The sequence below is a fragment of the Equus przewalskii genome, chromosome 8 (genome assembly GCF_037783145.1).
Source record: "Equus przewalskii isolate Varuska chromosome 8, EquPr2, whole genome shotgun sequence".
NCBI lineage: Eukaryota > Metazoa > Chordata > Mammalia > Perissodactyla > Equidae > Equus > Equus przewalskii.
In genome coordinates this window covers 81400167-81421607 of record NC_091838.1, presented here as the reverse complement: position 1 = coordinate 81421607, position 21441 = coordinate 81400167, and the positions used below count along the sequence as shown (strand labels likewise).

Sequence of the window (21441 nt, the reverse complement as noted above, 5' to 3'; positions counted from 1 at the left end):
AGTCACTGGACTCTCGGACGATTCCCTGTGAGCTTATCACTGAATCGTGCTGGACACTTTCCTCGGAGGTGTTGGGCAAGGGGCTTGGAGGCTAGCCAACAGGAGGAATCAGAGTCCAGATAACTTGAGACAGTTTTCAGCTCTTGGTGGATCCCTGGTTGGGAAGTAAAGCGATATCCCGGCATTCCAGAGGCGAGAAAGCAGGCTCTCATCCGCACTCCACTGTGAGGCAGACGGAGTTATTAGATCAGCTCCAGTAAGGCCGCAGTTAGACCTGAGGTCACTGTACGGAGAATTCGTCTCTGAAATCTAGACTCAGTGTCTCTGTAGAAGTGACCGTGAGATGAACAGATTTACAAAAATATCTAGCAGAACAGTGCATTCCTTGGGCACATTATTCTGAGGGCCTAAAGGAATTTTTTTAGCCTAATTATTAAGTTTTTAGGAAACTTGTGCTTATTATAGGGCTCAGGTAGAACTTAGAACTGAGAGACCAGTGCTTGTAATAAGCGGTCTGTACGTGTGTTCAGAGAGAGGATGTGGCCTGGATTGGGGATGGGTGCTTGAGCAGTGTTTGTATGGGTGAAATTTTCCCAGGTATAGAGATATTGCCAAGGAAAATCAATGAATAAAGCTGAATTTTAAGTATTTCAAAGGCATAAACTCTGGTTTTGGTTGGTTGGTTTTTGTGTTTTAATGCTTTGTTTTGTTTTTTAATAACCAGGCCCTGATCAAGCTGTAAAACCTTAAGTGTGACCAGAAATAGAGGATAGCACAGGTGACAGTGCCGCTGCATTGTGCACGCAGCTCTTGTGAACTGTTTGGATTATCCACGATGGGCATGGAGACGGTGAAACAGGTTCCCTCTGTTGTGTCTCCGTCATGGCAGTCAGTGCAGTGACCTCTTCTGTAGGTAGAAACGTTTGCTTTGATGGTCTCTGCCGAGCCCTTTGTGATAAACAAATGCACCACTTTCTGATGATACTTTTTCAGTATTTGTTGCAAATTAAAAAAAAATTTATTTTTTTACTTTAGAACAGATTCTTTTGGTTTAGCTGTTAATCATGCGGCATCATTTCCTTTATGTGAGATTACTTTTAGGTTTTTCAAGTTAGTTACTGAAAATTATTCTTAACTAAAATACCCTTAACAAAATAAATGTTATTTGCATTGAACTGCTTCATTACAAATTCTTAAACAACCACTTTATATAGGCAAAAGTGGTTTGTAAACTGTAAAGTTCTGCAAAATATATGGTGGTGGTGGGATATTATTCATTCATTGCTGTGTCGCTGCTTTGTAAATATGTAAGTAGTTATTTACACATGGAAGAGCTCAGAGAGCATGCCTAGCACATTTACATGTACTGTCTTGTTTAAACTTCAGGACAGTCTTCCTGGTAACATTTCCACTTTACAAATGGGGAATTAAGACTCAGAGATGACGTGGCTTGGCCTGGTTGAGATAGTAGTAAGTAGTAGAGAGTCTGATTAAAACCCAGATCTTGGGCTCCAAAACCCATTGTCTTTACGTTAGACCACACTGACTCATTCAGAAAGCTTGCTGATGTTCAGTGTGGAAGGGAGGAATACCTTGGAAGAGTTTGTGTGATGCCATTGTAATTTTTTCCTCCATTTACCAGGAATAGCATAGTACTGACTCATTTATGACGCTCTTCAGGTAAAATTCAAAAGTCTGCCCTGTATTCAAGCTTGAAAGACTTTCTTTTGTCTGGTGTACACCCTAGTTTCACTTTTGATGATGCTATGATTTACAAGGTAGTCTCTTCTGCTTTCAGTAGATTTAAAGCTTGATTTAAATGCTAGCTTTTAGGAATAAAAAAAATCAAATCAATGCTGCTGATTATTTTTATGTGCACAAAGTGGTAAGTATTGGGTGTTTTGACATGTTACTGGAAAATCTAATTTCAGCAGTCATGAATAGTGTTCTGTAATCAATCTGGTGTTAGGAGAGCCGTTTAGTCACTGACAGGCTCACAGTTGTCTCCGCCTGGGTATGGACAGGATGACTGATGGTGTTGTGCTTGCGGACGGAAGTGAGTCATCAGAATGCCCCCCTGTGCTGCCTCCTCTCTCCCAGCCCACCCTCTCCCACCACTGTTACGTCATTCGAGCTCTCTTTGCCTCTGTTGAAATTCCGGGGGGCTACTTAATCCTGTCCCTCTCCTCTCTGGTTTCTAAAGGAGTTGAGAAAAATACTCTGGAGTCACATAGGTACTGAAATATCTGCAGCATATGTTCTAAAGTAGTATCCTGAAGAACGGCCCAGGGCCAGACTGGCTTCTGATTCCTCACGCTGGAATTGGACTTACCCTCTCCGCTGCAGGCGTGTAGACAGACCCTTGTAGGCCTCGCTGGCAGGGAGTAGCCGGAGACACTTGCAAATGAAAAAGAGCCCAAGTGAAAAGCAGAGCAACAATGAGAACCACAAATTTTAAGGAGGATATTTATTTTTACAACTCTCCAGGCCACACACATCTGTTCCCTTAGCCCTGTGAACTTTCCAGAAGAGAGTATGCCTACCTTCTCCCTAATCACCTCCACATAATAAGGGACAATACAGTGTTTCTTGAGAGATGTTGAACCAGAGCGTGTTTTTGTCTATATGAAATTATGCCTCACGATGGGCAGCGTTTGGGTATACTTGGCTCATGAACCTTCTTGATCCTCTGGCTAAACTTTTTAACACCATATTGAGTAAACTTTAATAATTTTTTAAAAATTTGTTACTAAAATACAAGAAGCCCAAGTGTCATCTTGCTAAATTTAAAAACAAATACACTAACATCAAAAGGCCCAGTTATTTTTTTCTTCTCAGAGAAAAATTTTAAAGGAAGACTTGAAACTTTTAAAATATAAATTCTAGAATTTGATGTCAAGGCTTTTCCCCCCTAGTTGTAGCGTGTCATGGCTTCATCGTAATTGTGGAACTTACTAAAATCAAACCACATGAGTCAAGACAAATATTTTGGTACTTTTACAAGCAGAAACCATATGAATGAATGGATATTGTTATGCTTTTGAATTTTGAATTTCTTTAACTTTTTGTCATGTAAAATTTCAAACATATACAGGAGTAGAGAGAATAAAATTATATAATGACCCTCCAGGTACGCATCACCTAGATGCAATAGCTAAAAACTGATGGCCAATCTTATCTGATGTCCAGTCTTATTTCCTCTCTACCTTTACACACTTACACAAACACATAGTCCCCATTGATTGTTTTAAAGCAAAGCTAAGGCATATTTCCTCTATAAATATTTCTAAAAGATAAGAATTCTTTTCTTAATGTTATTATATTGCAAAAATTAGTGATTCCTTTTTCTTTTGCTTTCTTTCTTTTTTTTTTTTTTTTTTTTGCTGAGGAAGATTTGCCCTAAGCTAATATCTGCTGCCAGTCTTCCTCTTTTTGCTTGAGGAAGATTCACCCTGAGCTAACATCTGTGCCAGTCTTCCACTATTTTGTATGTAGGTCGCTGCCATAGCGTGGCTGCTGCTGGGTGGTGTAGGTCCACACCCAGGAAGTGAACCTGGGCTGCTGAAGCAGAGCTTGCCGAACTTAACCACTAGATCGTGAGGCTGACCCCAACAGTAATTCCTTAGTACCAACTATCCAGTCCGTGTTCCAGTTTCCCTGAAGACCGAATTTTTGCACTTGGTTTCCTCCAGTCAAGAGTCAAACCAGCAGACTGGTTGAACTTGGCTTGTTGCATCTCCTGTCTCCTCCTGTATCTCTCGGCTGGGCCTTCTCTTTTTTTTTAATCGAGGTCATAATAGTTTATAACATTGTGAAATTTCATTTGTACGTTATTATTTGTCAGTCACCATATAAATGCACCCCTTCGCCCCTTGTGCCCACCCCTAAACCCCTTCCCCTGGTAACTGCTAATCTGTTCTCTTTGTCCCTGTGTTTGTTTATCTTCCACAAATGAATGAAATCATATAGTGTTTGTCTTTCTCTGTCTGGCTTATTTGACGTAACCTGATACCCTCAAGGTCCATCATGTTGTTGCAAATGGGGCGATTTTGTCTTTTTTTATGGCTGGGTAGTATTCCATTGTTTATATACCACATCTTCTTTATCCATTCCTCAGTTGATGGACACTGGGTTGCTTCCACATCTTGGCTATTGTGAATAATGCTGCCATGAACATAGGGGTGCAGAAGTCTCTTTGGATTGTTGATTTCAAGTTCTTTGGATAAATACCCAGTAGTGGGATAGCTGAGTCATATGGTATTTCTATTTTTAATTTTATTTATTTATTTATTTTTTGAGGAAGATAGCCCTGAGCTAACATCTGCTTCCAATCCTCCTCTTTTTGCTGTGGGAGACTGGCCCTGAGCTGACATCCATGCCCATCTTGCTCTACTTTATATGTGGGACGCCTACCACAGCATGGCTTACCAAGCAGTGCCATGTCTGCACCCAGGATCCGAAACGGTGAACCCTGGGCCGCAGAAGTGGAACATGTGCACTTAACCATTAGGCCACCAGGCAGGCCCCTCTATTTTTAATTTTTTGAGAAATCTCCATACTGTTTTTCACAGTGGCTGCACCAGTTTGCATTCCCACCAGCAGTGTATGAGGGTTCCTCTTTGTTTTTTCATTGCCACTTATCTGTTGAAGACATTGTGTCACTTATGCTGTTTTTCCTCGCGCTCTGGGTCTGACTGATTACACCTCTGTGATGTGTTGAATGCATTCCTCTCAGGCCTCCGTGTTCCTATGTTTCCTGTTAGCTAGTCATTAGGATTGAAAGAAGTTTGATTAGATTCGGGCTCAATGATTTGTTTTGTTTTGTTTTACAAGAACACGTCGTAGGTGATGTACGTAACATCTGGCCGTCTCTCTTTGTGCCCTTAAGGCTGATCAGTGGAATGGGTCAGTCTGTGATCCATCTATTATAAAGCTCCTTTGAGTGTTAGCAGCTACTGATGGCTTTAGCAGCTACTGACATTCACACCTAGATTTCATTAAGGGCCACAAAAAGGCGACATGTGAATTCTGCTATGTCTTCTTTATTTATTTAGCTATTATACTTCTAAAGACAACTTTCCTTCAGTAGCTGTTCACTTACCTTGAGGCATGGTTCCTACTGGAAAGACAAGAAAACTGCTTTATTCTTTCCTTTTATTTGTCAGTTTTTAAAATAATGAGTTGCCTCCCTAGCCAGATGTTGTTGTTTTAAGCATCATTATGAATTCATGGGTTTTGTCATTGTAGGGGAGGAGGGACGTTCCCATGACCCCTCTGGCTGGATGATTTGCTAGAAGGACTGTTTTCCCAGAACACAAGACTCACCCTTCCAGGGATCTCATTGTGTTTCATGCCTTAGTTATGCTGGTAACTCCCAAACTGTCATCTCTGTCCTGGATTCTTCCCGGAACTCTAGGCTCTTGCAGCCACCTGCCATCTCACCATGTTGACTCTGATGTCTAATGAGTATCTCAAACTTAATATATTCAAAACTAACTCCTGGTCCTCCCTCCAAGCATGCTCTTCTCACTCTTCTCCTCTTAGGAGGCGGCAGCTCCTTCTTTCTGGTTGATGAGACCAAAATCTTTGGGGTGATTCTTGATGCTACTATTCTTTCTCCTGCCGTATCCAGTCCATTGGCGAAGCCTAATTGGCTCAATCCCCCAAATATATTCACAGTCCGGGTTTCCCTGCGAGTACCCTTGTCCAAGTTTACAGCACTCTCCACCTGGATTAGCGCGGTCACCTTGCAACAGCAAGTGCCCTGCGCCTGCCTCTGCAGAGCCCGCCTGCGCTTCTGCCGTTTGCTCTGCCCTGGCCCACCTTCCCAGACTTGTGCGCTGCCCTCTCCCTCTGCTCCTAGAAGGCTTTTTGCAAGTGATCCTTCCATATTTAGAGTTGCAACCCCATAGGAAAACACTGCCTGGCCCACTTCTGCTTTGTTGTTTTTCTCCACAGCGCTTACATGTTGACGTACTACCATGTAATTTACTTACTTTGTTTATCGTCTCTTCTCCTACAACATAAGCCCAATAAGGTAGGAGTTTGAGGGCCTGTTTCACTGCTGTCACCCCCACATCTACATGGTCTTCCTGGCTCGTACTAGATGTTCAACAAGCGTCAGTAAAGTAATCATCTTGAATAAAGTAATTTATCTTGAATAAAATAAAGAAGGATTCTAACACCTTTTTAATGTTCTTGATATTACTCAAGAAAAGTTATACTTAATTTTTTTTAATTATTTACTTTTTAAGTTAATGTAAAGAATATTCAGCTGGGTTTAAAAATAAAATAAACAGTAGAAAAATAGAAATAGCTGACACTTACGGAGTGGTCGCCCTGTGCCTAATGCCTGGGGGTCCCGTCTGCAGCTGTTTACCTAAGGAGGCTTCTGTTGCTGCCTCATTTTACAAATAGGAGACAGAAACGGAACTTGGCGACTTTTCCAGGGACAGGGAGTAAATAGTGGAGCCAGCTGTATCTGAATCCAAACGCATGTGCCCTGTATTTTTATTTTTTCATAATTTCACACTTAGAGAATGGTTGTAAGAGTAGTAAAATGGAGTCTCATACATTGTTTACTCAGATTCATTATGTGTTTATTTTGGCCCACTTGCTGTATCTTTCGCTCTGTTTTTTTCCTTGAACCATTTGAAAGCAAGTTGCAGACATAGTGTGCCACTTTACTTAGAAATGTTTCAGTGTGTATTTCCTGAGACCAAGAATATCCTCTTATACAGTCACAGAGTAATTATCAAAATCAGGGAATTTAATACTGATGGAATGCCTTATCTTATTCAGAGTTCATGTTCTTATTTCATCCTGGCAATGTCCCATGTCCCTTACTGACGGGGGTACATTCTGAGAAATGTGTCCTTTGGTGATTCCGTCGTTGTGCAGACATCATAGAGTGCGCTTACACAGACTGGATGGTACAGCACACTACACACCTAAGCTGTGTGGGCCCAGTCTTATGGAACCACCATCATATGTACGGTCCATCGTTGACAGAAGCTTCATTGTGTGGCACAGGACTGTAGTCTTGCCCCTTGCCCAGCAATCCGTTCAGCCTGACGCAGTCATTCTGTTTTCCTGTTGTTGACCAGTAACCACAGAAAGCCGCCCTCTCTTGAGTCATCACCTAGGAAGTTGAGTATGTGATTTAGGGTGGCTTTTCAGATGGAGGGGGAAGATTAAATAGTAAATGTTGTTGGAATCACAGCATACCATTTGAAAATACTACTAAGTTGTATGTTTCAGTTCTCGTTTGTGCTCCAAACATGTTGACAATGTCCATAAATTGTTGTCATCTTGATCCTACCCTGTATTCTGCCTGGGCCCATGCCTGAAGTCCTGATCTTTCTTGATGGTATCCTATGGTTAAATTTTGCATGCCACCTGTGTCTTTTCTGTCACATGTTCCATGCATCTCTTGTTCTGACTTCATTTCGACATAATCTGCTGTAACTGTTGCTTCTCTGTTTTACTGAGCTGTGTGCTCCTGGAGGGCTGGGTCATGTCTTGTTGATCTGACAAGTGCCTGGTACAGAGAGAGTTGACTTTCAGATGAATTTTAAGTATGTGAATGAAGGAGTGAATGAATAACTGATGCTTGTAGGTAGGGGGCTTTGCAACCTGTATATTCAAACATCCTCATCCCCAGTTTTTTATGTTAAGGTAATTTATTTAAGGTCTGAGTCTGTGTCTTTGCTAATGATTTGGGAGAAATGGCTCATAAAGCTCTTTCACAAATCAGGATCTGCTAGTTTTCTGCAATTTTTCTTTTTATGGTTGTACGTTAGATGTTCACAAGAATCTTGAGTTATTTATTAGTCTCTGTTTTTTGTCTTGTTTCATTTTGCTTCATTTGGTTATTTGTAGAGATACCTGTACCTTCACTTGGTTGGCTCTGTGGAGCCAGGAAACTCTCCTTATGTTCTGCTAAAAAGTTTCTATATCTAGCGTTAATCGTTGCTAAACGAGGAAATTGCATTTTAAAATAATAAAATATTTTTTAAACTCAAGTCAATCATAGTAAGAAATTGTGTGCCAGTAGTCAAATAAAAGCATTGCAATTTTGTATTTGTTTTTGTAGATATGCCTTTAAATGTAACATGTTTTCTTTTGTATTGAAATAATTTGTTTCTGTTTTCTCTTTCCTCCTCCTGCCTCTTTGTAAAGGAGTCAGTCACTGCCAGCATAAAGTTAAGAAAGCTAGGCGCTTTCTCCCTTTGGTCTTCTGTTCCCTTGAGCCTCCTTCTACGGGTACTGCGCTCCTATTTGCTCAGGCTCTCTTATTAACCAGAGCGCCCCGGCAGCGGATCTAACAGAGGCTTGTAGACTGTCCTGAGCAGAGCAGAGCTTTCCTGGGTGTTGGTGTATGTGCTGTCCCCTGCCCAGCAGTGATACAGCGGGGCGAGGGTCGGCGCTGACTGTCTGGGCTGCTCTCCTGTTAGAAAATGTTCTGTTTGCCTGTTTGCTGGTTTTTAAATGCATGACTGGGCAAGAAGTAGTTTCCCAGTTTCATTTGTCTTGGTGTTTCACCCCAGGAGCCAGCAGGTACCGCATTTGCTTCGTGGGTTTCCTAATATAGCATGCAACTGAATGAAGAGAATGGTCAGAGCGAGCCCCAGTAGTCTGCTCTTCATGGTTTGGGGGAGGATGGTCAGGGATGCTGCAGAGTAGAGGCATCCAGGCCACTTGGAGAGTTTTCTGGGAAAGCAAAGATTGTTGTAATAATTGAAACAGGAATTTCTCTGAACACTGTATAAATTTAAATGAAAACTTGACCTGTCAGTGGAGCTTCAAGTGCTGTCCTCCTTGCAACTTATATGCTGGGCCTGGCCTACTGCTGCCACATGACAGAAGCCCAAGCGGCTCGTGGGAAGAGCCACGCTGAGGGCTGGTCCCTGGTTACCATTTAGTGTGCACATTAATGACTTGTTTGTTTTCATTTTTATCTACGGGGATACAAATTAGGGAGGTGGAAATGGTTTTTAACCTTTAATTGTTGGAGCCAATCCATCTTATTTTGCTTCGTGCCATAGAAGCCAGCTTAAAGTCTGCAGTACTGCTGTGTAACTCTGTACAGTGTGCTGACAGCTAAAATTCAGCATAACGCCCTTGAATCAAGTAAACACGCTTACTACTGCAATCTTCCTTTTACCTGGTGAATTAGAGCTTGGGGGGTAATTTTTTGTTTTCCTTACACTTTGATTTACCTGTCATTTTAATAGTGTGTTTCCTCTCTCCCCTCTTTCCTCTCCTCTCTCCTCCCCTCTGCTCCTACTGCCCCCTTTCTTTGCATGCCACCTGGATCTGCAGATGAAATTAGTGGGGACGGTAATATTTATTTTCACGTTTGTGTTACTAATGTGAAATAATTATTTATTGATACAAATATAGTTCAGTATTAATGAAAGGCAAAGTATGGTTTTAACCCAATAGAACCAGTGTGAAAAAATGATGGTGTGAACAAATGATCTCTGAAAAATTGTTTAGGGCTCTGACGTGGAAAGGACAACTGTCAGTTTCTTATCACATCTCAGTGGTACCTTTGAGTTGTATATATTCATAGTGAATTTTTTAGATTTCGTTATTAAAACTTGAGTTGTAGAAAAATTGTCAAAATGAAATCATTCAGCAAGATTAGTCATACTTGAAAGTAAATTATAGAGATCTATACACTTATTTCCCAAGGACAGTGTATGTATAATAAGTCTTGGTTTGGGAGTAAGATAATGGAAAGGAAAGAATGAAGTGACTTTTAAGAGTCACACAAACTAAAGTAATTAGAGAAATATCAGCGATGGTGATAACGACTGTTTTTCCAGGAAATGAGGAAAGTGCTGAATAAGCTAGAAATTTAAGTCACGTGAACACCTTAAGTTTCCCACTTCTGTCCTGTACTACCTGCATGAGACTCTAGATGCTTTTTTGGTAAAGGAGTAAGATTTTATAAACTAAAAGTAAGGGGGACTTGAATTTTTTCCTCATGATTAAATGAAAGAGTGCTTTTACTGGAGGTTTTATCTGTGCTCGTGTTTGTGATGGGACTGGTAACTTGAGCGTAGTGAGCCCAGCGCTTGCAGTGACAGAGCTAGGCTAAATGCGACCGTGGAAAGGTGCTGCTTCTTCATGGCACTGACGCCAGACGGTGTGAGCGTCGTTTCTAGACTGATTCCTTGCTAGTAGCTAATTGGCAGCTCCACTCACGGAGAGTTGCTGTGCGCAGGCACTGTGCCAGGTGACTCCTAATTCCCATGGCAGGGCTGCAGCCTATCATTGGGGATTGTCTTTGTTGTTGTCAGGTGAGGAAACTGAGGGTAAGAGGGTTGAGAGCCCAGCTAGTCCAAGGCTGCTGGAGACGAGTGGTCAGGTCTCAGGCTCCAGCCTCGCGCTTTCCCCACCGCCCATCCTGTCACCAACTGACTAGTTCAGTGATCTTGAGCAGATTGCTCCTGTGTCTTCATCTGTAAAAGGTCTCAGTGGTTGTTGTGAGGATTACTACGAAAGCATAAAAATTTAAACAAATGTCTATAAACAAGTGGTTATTACGTTATTTATGTAACAAAAAGACTTTTGTGCATTTTCCACACATTTGAATTTCCCAGTACTATGAATTAGACAGGGAAACTATTGTTGTCCCCATTTTACAGATAAGTGAGCTAAGCCGTAAGGGTTTAATCACTTGGTCTAGGTCAGGGGTCCACAGATAGACCCGTGGGCCAAATGCGGCCCATCTCCTGCTTTTGTATCGCCCTTTGAGCTAAGAATGATTATTATGTTTTTTAGTGGTTAAGGGAAAAATCAAAAGAAGAATAGTATTTGTGGCATCTAAACCATATGAAATTCAGATTTCAGTGTCCCGGGCGTAAGGTTTTATTGGAACCTACTACCGGCCACGTGTTCACATAGTGTTGTGGCTGCTTACCCACTGGAATTTGAACAGCAGAGTAGAGTAGGTGCAGCAGAAACTGTATGACCAGCAAGGTCTAAAATATTTACTGTCTGACCTTTTACAGAAAGTCTGCCAACCCCTGCTCTAGGTTATATCACTAGTTAGTATTAAAGAGCAAAGTGGGGCCCTGCCTGGCTTCCTAGAAAAGAACTCTTCTCACTGCTTCCCAGTCCCTCTTGGGTTAGTGGTGCATCCAGGTTATCCAGGGCGGATAAGTAGCTGTGAAATTGGTTAGTGCCACTGAATTACCTAAGTAATCCGATCGCTGTAGAGATGTTACTGTAGGGGTGACGACTCATCCAGACTTCCTGAGGGCAGCAGGGAGGCGCCAAGGTGAACCAGTTGTCAGAATTGCAGGTGTCCAAGCCACGGCACAGGGCCACCATTTCTTGCAAGTAGAGGAGGCGTGGTGACAGAATCACATTGTCTTCCCCCTCTTCCATGAGAAATTCAGCAGGTTGTCAGCACTTGAGAAGTTTGTGAGCCTGGTGGCTTTTGTGCTGTTCCTTTAATTTACAACCAGCTGATGATATCATTGTCCGCTGACATGTCCCTCCCAGACTCCTAACTGACCCCCTTCACAGTGACCTCAGAGGCATCAGGCTCTTGCTGTGACAGAGCACCAGCCTTTGCCATCATGCATGCGTGTCGATGTGTTCAACAGTGACTTTACTGAGACTCTCTGCACCTTGCTTTAAAGCAAGAAGTTAGCGCTCTCCTCTCCTAATTTCTGAGCTATCGGTTCCTGTCCTTGTAACATGTCTTCCAATCATTTTTATTTTACCACATAATGTTATACCAAACCTTTCAAGTTATGTTGTCCATTGTAAGGTTTTAGGGTCTTCTCTTGTTTTTAATGTTCATTTTGAAATATTTAACTCATAGGCCAGGCATCCTTGGAGATGAATTTGTCTCCAAGTGTGCAGGCCCAGATGAGCCTTGCTGTGAGCATCCCTGGAGTGAAACTGTGCCCGTGTTGCCGGGGGAGGCGGGGGGGAGGGTGTAAAATATCCTTAGGGGAACACCCCCTAGTTCTGTAGCATGGGGTGTCTGCTCTCACAAATACAGATCCCCATAGATAGACATTGTGGAAGATAACACAGCCCAGGTCTGTACTGGAGTGCTGTTCTGAATACCAGCCCACCAATGATTGGCTCTGGGGCCTTGAGAAACTTCTGTAGCCTCTGGGTGCCTCAGTTTCCTGCCTGTGAAGCGGGGATGGTGATAATAGTACCACCTCATAGGATTTTTCTGACAATTAAATGACGATATACATAATTATCTATAACAGTGTCTGGCATGTGGTAAGCTCTCGGTACTGGTAGTTGTTTTCATCGTTATTAAGTAGAGGATGCAGACCTAGCTTCCTTTAAATGTGCCCAGATCTTTGAATCTATTTCCTTTTTTCTTTATATTTTCCTTCTAGCATGCCATTATTTTGGGGGCCCAGGCAGTTTCAGGCTGGGATCCAATTTCTCAGGGGCCCTTGCGTATGTAAAAATACCTCTCATGTCAGTGTCGTACGGTTCCATGATCCTAAAAGCCAGGAAAGAAAGAAGGAAAATAGAACCAAATTAATATCAGAAATTCTTGGAGAACTGTACCAAATATTACCACGTGAAGACTCCTCTGTAGAAGGTTACAGTAAAAGTTTTGTAGGTCCATGTTTCCTCAGCAGTGTTGACTCTGCTCTGTAAGGATCAATGCACAAAGGAACAAGCGCCGCTCGTTCAATAAAAACTCTGTTCGTACCACGTCACAGCACACTCATCTAACTCCCGCACGGCTTTGCTAATCCCCAGAGGTTTTAGAAAGAATTTACATCATGTCAAAAGAAAACCATTAGAGGCTCTTATTTGTGATTGTGTGAATTAATTGAAGTGTAGGCAAGTTGATTTTTCCCACGTCAATTTTGTGTGATAGCCTGATATATGTATTAGCCATTTTATTTTTACTCCTTCAGAATTGTTTCAGAGGTTGCTGTGTCTACTGAGGGTTTTGTAGGAAGAGACAGTCCTGGGAGCCATTACAGTCAGACCAAGTAGGCTGATGGAGAGTCTCCACAGGCAGGAATCCCAGCACCCTCAGCCGCCAGCTTCCCTCCAGAAAGCCCTCAGAAGAAGCCAGACAACAAGGAGCTACCATTTCTCGGTCATCTGTTACTTGCAGGGCCACATGTCAACTTTATATGCGTCTCCTGTAATCCTCATAACAACCCTACAAGGTGGACGTGTTCTCATTTACACATGAGGGCATAACTAAAACACCTGGACAGGTGAAGTGACTTCTCAAGGTCAAGCAGGGTACCCCCAAACATGTGGGTGTGTACCTTGTCCCGTGTGTGGCAGCTCTGCCCTCCTGTCCACGCAGCCTTGCACAGGCTACTTGGCTTCTTGGCCGCAGTTTCCTGGGGCTCTGTGGTCCCCTCACTGTCTTGCAGTGCACTGGTTCTTTTTGTTTAGTGAGTATTTACTGAGTGTCTTCTCTGTGCCGGTTTTGGGTGCTGAGAACATAGTGGTAAACAAGACACACAAGGGCTCTGCTCCCTTGGGGTCTCCAACCTGGATAGGATGACAGACGGTTGACAGGGACACAAAGGACTCTCAGACTGTTGGTAGTCGTATGTACCAAGGAAAATAAAACAGGCAACATGATTAAGAGTGACGGGGTGGGGGCAAGATGGTTTGAGGAGGGATCGCTGAATAGGTGATACTTTGGCTGAAACCAGAATTGGCTCTGAGCCAGCATGAGCTTGAACACCCTTGGTAAGAGGCTTTAACAATCCTTGGTAAGAGGTTACTGCTTTGCTGTCAGGGCTGGTTCATAGCCTTCTCCATTCGGACTGCAGACACCCGTTACCCCAGGAGGCTTATGGACAGGCGGGCAGTGGCCCCCCGAGAGCCATGTGAAGCTTTGGTGCCTGTGGACGAGATGGGTCCATAACATCTCCTTCATAAAGCTGAGAGCCAAGGGCAGGAGTTGTTAGAGATTCTTGAGCAATTCTGGTAACAGGGCAGCCGGGGAAGGGAAGCGAGGAGGGAGGTCTGAGCAGCTTTCTCTGCCGGCATCCTGCCCTCAGGGTCAGCTCTGTGTTTGCCCTAAACATCGGTGCATTGTACGAGAGAAGGCAGTAAGGGTAGTGGCTGTTGTTGGTGGAAATTCAGCCTTAGTTGCATTGGCTTTCTGAGGGGAGTGGCAGGAAAGTGAGCTTGCTAAGTGACAGAATAAAGAGAGTAAATGATGAGCGGGTGTCCGTCCAGGTAACTGCGGTGCTTCCACTGTCTTAGCTGTTAGACCTTTTCCTTACAGGCGCTTTAGTAGCTCCCTTCTCTTCCCACATTGCATTTCACAGTGTCTTGTTAAGCCATCTGACAGAAAGGCCAAGCTATAGGCCTAGAACATGCCAATTTCTTTTCTTAGTATTAACTGAGAACAGGATAAGAGGGAGAAACATAGAAATAAAAGAATGTAAGGTTTGGGGTAGATCAAATTTTTCCTTAAATCTTGTAAGTAGTATTTATAAACATGTGAGAATAATAGTGTATCTACCTGTTATATAGGACTTATGGATAGTTTACGTTTGCTGAATGTCTTAAGGATAATTGATTTATTGACTTCACATTCTGCCAACTGGATTGTTTTCACTTTAGTTGCTTTTAATGATGACTACAAGTTGAGAAATGAATTCTTCCAGTCACTCTTAGGTTTGCCCTCAATCATTACCACAGCAGTATGTGGAATGATTGATATCCTAGTGACTGTAAACTATATATATTCTGTTTTCTTTGGTTTCTATAATTTTAATATTTAAATGAAGTAATAATGACAGCCCAGAAGAGAGAACTTTTAACTTAGTTTCTCTGGGGTTAGAAGTGGATGCCAGGTCAAATTTTTGACATAGAGCTCTCTTCAGATGGTAATCTAGAAAGTACTGCCTCTCCTTGCCTGGCCCAGCCACTTAAATCCTTGGCCTGGAGCAACTAAAGGTTTTCCTCTTGCCAGAAAGAGAAAAACAGACAAGACTTACATGATTTTTCAGCATAATTGTTATCCAAGTGAGTGGTTGTTTTCTTCAAATGGGTCATCCCCCAGCCCCCCATTAACACGGTAGTGGATTGTGAAGTTACTGTTTTACTGAAAGGAGAAAGTGGAGACATTGAGACTCTTTGACATTGTCTCAATAAAGAACTCATTTTAATATGCTATTTATTCTCATTTTATTCTTTTTGGTGGGTCTTTTACCCTTTTGACATTAATGTGTACTCTTCAAATATCTGAGTAAAAAACTTAGGAAGGAAAGAAATTTCTGGGTGGCTTTCACCCTGAAAAAATGAAATGAGTTGGCCCAGTTAATCTCCTCAAAAATCGGGCTGCCGTCTTTGTTTTCTAGAGAGAACATTCAGATTCTGCTGTAGAGTCTGATTATGGGGACCGGCGGGCGCTCAGTTTGTGACATAGCAGTCTGGTTTGGCAAAGTCCCAGGGGACAGCAGTGCGGCCTGCAGCGTGGGGGTGGCGTGGTGGGGGGAGCTGGCCGTCAGTCCGGATTGGCGGGTTTGAATCATATACACGCTTGTTTCACATCTCTGTTTCTCACAAGGGCTTGCTCTGTTGGCTCTGTTTGCTGGCTGAGAAACAAGTCTGTGTATTATAACATACTGGACCATGATGTCACTTTTATTTCCACAAATGACTCATGTGTGAGCAAAAAATCCAGTAATGGTGTTTTAAGAATATCTCAGCCTAGTGGGGGATTTAGGCAGACCATTTTGCCTTTTTCAAATTATATTAAAGGCCAGGAGGTCAAATATTTAACCTCTTCCAACGTATGTTTCCTTTCCTACAGAAACAGATGATTATGCTGAGATTATAGACGAAGAAGATACTTACACCATGCCCTCAAGTGAGTAGACTTCTGACTTTGTTCTCGTTCAGATTTGACAGATATTTAACTTTTATGAATCTCACATTTGAAAGTTTTAGGTATTTATTGTCCTTTTAGAACTATTTTTTAATACCTCATTGAGTGCATAACAGAGGTATTCTTTTCAACCTTTAGAATTCTGTATTTTATGTGCCACTCTAAAGTCAGAAGACCAAAACTCAAATATCTTATAATTAGTTCAGTTACGGGATTTTTGAAATCTTGTTTTTGGCTCTATGGTAATATAACCTTTATTAATTACTGTATTCCTCTCTGTAGAAAATTAGTGTTATTTAAAGTTAAATGTATATACACATATATATTCAATTCTTTGAATCTAGAGATTCAGTGAATTGCATTTCCCCCGCATCCGATCCATACAGCTCTGGTGGGAGGTGTGGGGAGAGAGACGGACTCTTCAATGAACTTCCTGCAGACTGCAAATGTCCACATTGTGTTTCTCTCTGCTCTGCTGCTTGTTGATTGTGGAGAAGCTGGAAGCCCCAGATCTCACATGGGGTTATATAGTCCCAAATCTTGAACTGGAGATGCCCTTGAAATTTCATCCACATAAAAAATAAATTTTAAACCTACCTCTTAAAGACGCCCAATTATGGGTCCACCTTACAGCCTCAGGGGCCTTAATAATTTAGCATCTGATGTCCTGATTTCAATTGAGCTATACGTGTTTGTAAAATAAATGTTTTAGATGCTTTACCCTGTAGTGAAAATATTTTAAAAGATGCTTCATTTAGATTTACTATATATATTGAGGAGACATTACCAAAATAAAGAGAAACAGCCGACCTCTCTCAGGCAGGCGTTATCCTGAGGGGGCCTTTCAAGAGCTCCTGTTGGAGAGTGATTCAAAATGGGAAGAGCTGAAACTTAATGGTGTACGTGTTGACTTACAATAGCAATTTGGAAAAATGTTTAAATTTAGGTTTAACTCTTTGATTAGCCATTTAGTCATTTGTACATTACTACAGAGAATCCAAATTTTTATTTATATATTATTCATACTTGAGTAGTAAACGTCCAAGTTGGCTAACTTTCATCCAGACCCCACGAAAGTGAGTTTTCATATAGGAATTTATGTGATACAAATTTGAAGCATTGTTTACATCCTGTTGAGTTAATGTCAGGATGTTGAGTTGTTACTTACGTTTAGTCTTTTTGCTCATATTGATGGTTAAAATATTTAACAAGGTATATATTATTGAAATGTATTCTCCGAGTTTGTGTTGTTAACCTAATTGCTGTTAGTTATTTCTAAGCAAGGTCTTCAATTTTTCTCTCTCTTAATTGCAATACAGAAAGCTATGGAATAGATGAAGGTAACAGGATTCCTTTAAAATAACTGCATTTGCTTGCAATTGCAACCTATGGAATGATACGGGATGTTTCAGTTTTCAGTTAACTTTTATTTTTAAACTATTTTTCATTGGTTTACTCTTGTTGTTAAATCAATGGAACTACTGGCTAAAGTGATTTTAAAGAGGAAAATAACCATCTAAAATTTGGGTTGAATTTTCTCTATGATTTATGACTTGACAAGCCAGGGAGAAAGTTTGAAAACATTTGGCTGTTGTTTTATTCCATTGGTGATTACACTATTGGAATACGTACAGTATGGGTTATGAGGATGTTTCCTGGCTGGAAGAAATCAAAATACTAAAATAGTTTATTGGATTAGAATCAATCTAGTAGGTTCCTAGTGGGTATTTTCTTTCCATGTGCCTCAACAGCCTACTAAATAATTGGTTTTGTATACATCCCAGCAATTTAATACATTACTTTGAGGCAAATGCTCTCAAAAATATAAAATACTCTTAATTTATTCTGTGGTATGTTCAACCTTATTTCAAGTCGTCCAATTTTGAAATTAGTTTTTAGAAGCTACCTCTTTAAACTCTTTTAGCTCCATCAATAATATAAAGATAGGATTATAAGAAAGTGGGAAACTCTTAAACTTTGAAAACATAAAGTTACTCATGACACAATTTTTTGTTGCCTCTATGTTTACAAACTTTAGTTATTTGTAAAATAATTGCTTTAAATAACTTTTTTATCCTTCATTTATTAATACCTGAACTAATAGTGCTCATTAATTAAGCATATAATTTAATACTTGGAGAAATTATTCATAGAACTATCAATTAGATATAAACTAGATCAGACATTTAAAAATATGAAAAAATCTGCCTTTAACAGAACTCATAGTTTTGGTAGCTCAACCAATGCCATAACAGTTACAATAAATTCCTTTTAAAATACTGTTTAAGAGAATTCCACTCTGTTTAAAGCATTTTCATAGAATGATGTGCCACTGATGAGATTTTTAGTCATGGATGAAATGAAATATGTCAAGTGTTATTTCTACACCTGGAATGTTGTACTTAAGCATTTTTTGTTGTATGGATCATGTTTTACAGCTAGGGATTATGAGATTCAAAGAGAAAGAATAGAACTTGGACGGTGTATTGGAGAAGGCCAATTTGGAGATGTGCACCAAGGCGTTTATCTGAGCCCAGTAAGTCCTCTAAGACTACCAGACATCTGGGCCACTTCTGACTAAGTGTAAATTGCCTCTTTTTTATCTTCATCAATCCTTAGTTCTTCGAGGTATGTGCAGTTATCTTTTATAAACCTCCCCATGTATGTCCACTTAATATATTCAGAAACCAAAATATGGCAAAATTAGCTCGTAGACTGCTGGGTCTGTCTTTTATTTATTTTAATCTTTCAGCCTCTGTTATTAATTAATAAGAGATTCTATAGCTGATTGTTCCATTGGATAGAATTGACAAACAGATGACCATGGTCAGTAGCAGTTAGCCAATGTGCCCACTTAGCTGCAGTTTCAAGAAAAGAACATTGATTTGCCCCAAATTGTCCTCCAAAAGAGATCAGTGAATCTTTAAATGATTAATTTAATAATAGCTTTGTTGTCGTAAGTGCTGTCGAGTTGATTCTGACTCCTAGCAACCCTCTGTACAGCAGTGTGGAACCTTGCCTGATCTTCGTCACGCCGTCCTCTCATCTTCCGGGGATGCATCAGACAATGGCCCACTGCTGTTCACAGAGTTTCATGGCCAGTTTTTTCAGAAGTTGGTGGCCAGGTCCTGTTTCCTGATCTCTTCTGGTCTGGAAGCTCTGCTGAGACCTATCCACTAAGGGTGACCCTGCTGGTATTTGATAAACTGCTGGCATAGCTTTCAGCATTATAGCAACACAAAGCCGCCACAGTTTGACAACAGATAGACTGGTGGTGGGTCCCTGACCAAAAGTGAACCCGGGCCGTGGCGGTGAGAGTGTCGGATCTTAACCACTAGACCACCAGGGCTGGCAATAATAGCTTTACTGCTATATAATTCACAGACTATAAAATTCCCTCTCTTAAAGTGTAGAATTCAGCGGTTTTTTAGTATATTCACAGAGTTGTGCAGCCATCACCACCACAGTCAATTTTAGAACATTTTCTTTACCCCAGAAAGAAAACCATATCTGTTAGCAGTTACTTCCCATTCCACTCTCCTAGCAGCCCTTGCAACCACTCATCTACTTTCTGTTTCTATAGGTTTGTCTTTTCTGGATGTTTCATATAAGTGGAATCGTATGATATGTGGCCCTCTCTGATTTTTTTTCAATTAGCATAATGTTTTCATCCATGTTGTATCATGTAGCAGTATGCCATTTCTTTTTATTGCCAAATAACATGTCATTGTGTGGATAGACTGCTTTTTGTTCATCATTCATCAGTTGGTCGTCGTTTGGGTTGTCACCACGTCTTAGCTATTATGAGTCATGATGCTGTGAACCTTCGTGTACAAGTTTGTGTGTGTACATAGTTTTCAGTTCTCTTGAGTATATGTCTAGGAGTATGTTGCTGGGTCATATGGTAACTATTTAACTTTTTAATGAACAGCTAAACTGTTTTGCAAATAAGCTGCACCGTTTTACATTTCTGGCAGCACTGTATGAGTGCCCATTTCTCCACATCCCCACCAACACTGTTACTGTATGTCTTTTTAGTAATTTTAAAATTGCGTTTTAAGAGTATAGTACATTCTTGATCAGATTTTGTAACTAGAGTGACAGCAGGTGTGCAGAGATGGCTCTGTTAAAGATAGAGCAGCACAGATGATTGACTTTTGTATATCCCTGCTTTGGAAACTGCAAATGGCATTTCCCGCCCCCCCCCCCCCCCCGGAACTCTGTGTTTATCAATTTTTCATATCCTTTGCACATCTACTAGTGATATACTGATTGTTACTTTTATAACCAACGAGCTATAAAAGTTTCCTTTTGTCAGGAACAACAGATAATTGCTACCATGTAGCTAAACAAATTAGAGCTTCTGTTTTTTTAAAGTTCAATTTTGAAAGCCTTTACCCTCGTACTTATAAAATTATATCATTTATTACATATTTTTAGCTGTTAACTTGTCTTCCAATTGTTTTTCACTACATCTGTATTGTTTATCTTCCTAGTTCTCTTAACTCTGCTCTTTGGAGTGAAATGCAGTAGAAAGAGCTCTGGATCTAAATTTAGTCAAGAGACCTAAATTTTAGACCTGGCTCTATCTGACTGTGAGACGTAGGGAAGGTGAGCCTTGACTCCAAATTATTACAGTTGGACCCGCTGATCTCTGGGCTTCCTTCCATCTCTAGAATTCTTGGTCAGCAAGCATTCTGAAGTTCCCACAGTACAGTGACTTACCAGGATCACACAGATAACAGCAGGGCTGGTGGACTTTATTTCATTCACCTTTAAAATAAGCAATCCGTTTTAGTTGTGAAAATGCAAGAGAACAATTTCTTTTAATATCTGTAGTTCAGTGTTTACTAATTTTTGCTGAATGAATCTCAGCCCCTGGGAAGATACCAGGGTTCACATTTTTTGTTGAGTATCTTTCTGAAATATATTGTACATGAATGTTTATTTTGTTTTTAATGTGGGAGTCTAATTTTATAGTGTGAAGGAGTCCATTTCTCTGGGTCCCTATTAAGAATCCTTTTTCCACATTATGCTCTTTAGTGTTCTATAAGATCAAATAACATTTTATCAAGAATTCTTAATAGGGGCCGGCCCCGTGGCCGAGTGGTTAAGTTTTCACACTCTGCTGCAGCGGCCCAGGGTTTTGCCGGTTCAAATCCTGGGCGCAGACATGGCGCTACTCATCAGGCCACATTGAGGCAGCGTCCCACATACCACAAGTAGAAGGACCTGCAACTAGGATATACAGCTATGTACCGGGGGGCTTTGGGGAGACAAAGCAGGGAAAAAAAAAATAAAAGAAATATTGGCAACAGTTGTTAGCTCAGGTGCCAAACTTAAGGGGGAAAAAAGATTTTTTATTTTTTTTTTGAGGAAGATTAGCCCTGAGCTAACTACTGCCAGTCCTCCTCTTTTTGGATGAGGAAGCCTGGCCCTGAGCTAACGTCAGTGCCCATCTTCCTCTGCTTTATATGTGGAAAGCCTACCACAGCATGGCGTGCCAAGTGGTGCCATGTCCACATCCGGGATTTGAACCGACGAGCCCCAGGCCTCTGAGA

General features: G+C 41.1%; 1 protein-coding gene and 1 long non-coding RNA gene across 49 annotated transcripts in view; one reads left to right on the top strand and one right to left on the bottom strand.

The window, feature by feature from the left end:
* The window catches only part of LOC139085176 (uncharacterized), a 29224-nt gene extending 23840 nt beyond the window's left edge, over positions 1 to 5384 (bottom strand). The window contains exons 1-2 of the long non-coding RNA XR_011543274.1: positions 5326 to 5384; positions 2333 to 2397 (exon numbers count right to left, since the gene is read on the bottom strand). This is a non-coding gene — a long non-coding RNA (uncharacterized lncRNA). The remainder of the gene's footprint in view (positions 1 to 2332; positions 2398 to 5325) is intronic.
* PTK2 (protein tyrosine kinase 2) overlaps positions 1 to 21441 on the top strand; it is a 279886-nt gene that overhangs the window by 181680 nt on the left and 76765 nt on the right. For 12 of the 48 annotated variants that reach the window (XM_070631054.1, XM_070631057.1, XM_070631053.1 and 9 more), the window contains 4 exons: positions 9325 to 9342; positions 15806 to 15862; positions 17200 to 17220; positions 18319 to 18416. In XM_070631054.1, coding sequence (XP_070487155.1) covers positions 9325 to 9342; positions 15806 to 15862; positions 17200 to 17220; positions 18319 to 18416 — 194 coding nt within the window. Of the gene's footprint in view, positions 1 to 8181; positions 8266 to 9324; positions 9343 to 15805; positions 15863 to 17199; positions 17221 to 18318; positions 18417 to 21441 lie in introns of all 48 variants that reach the window. The other 36 variants (XM_070631046.1, XM_070631068.1, XM_070631045.1 and 33 more) reach the window with 5 other exon arrangements.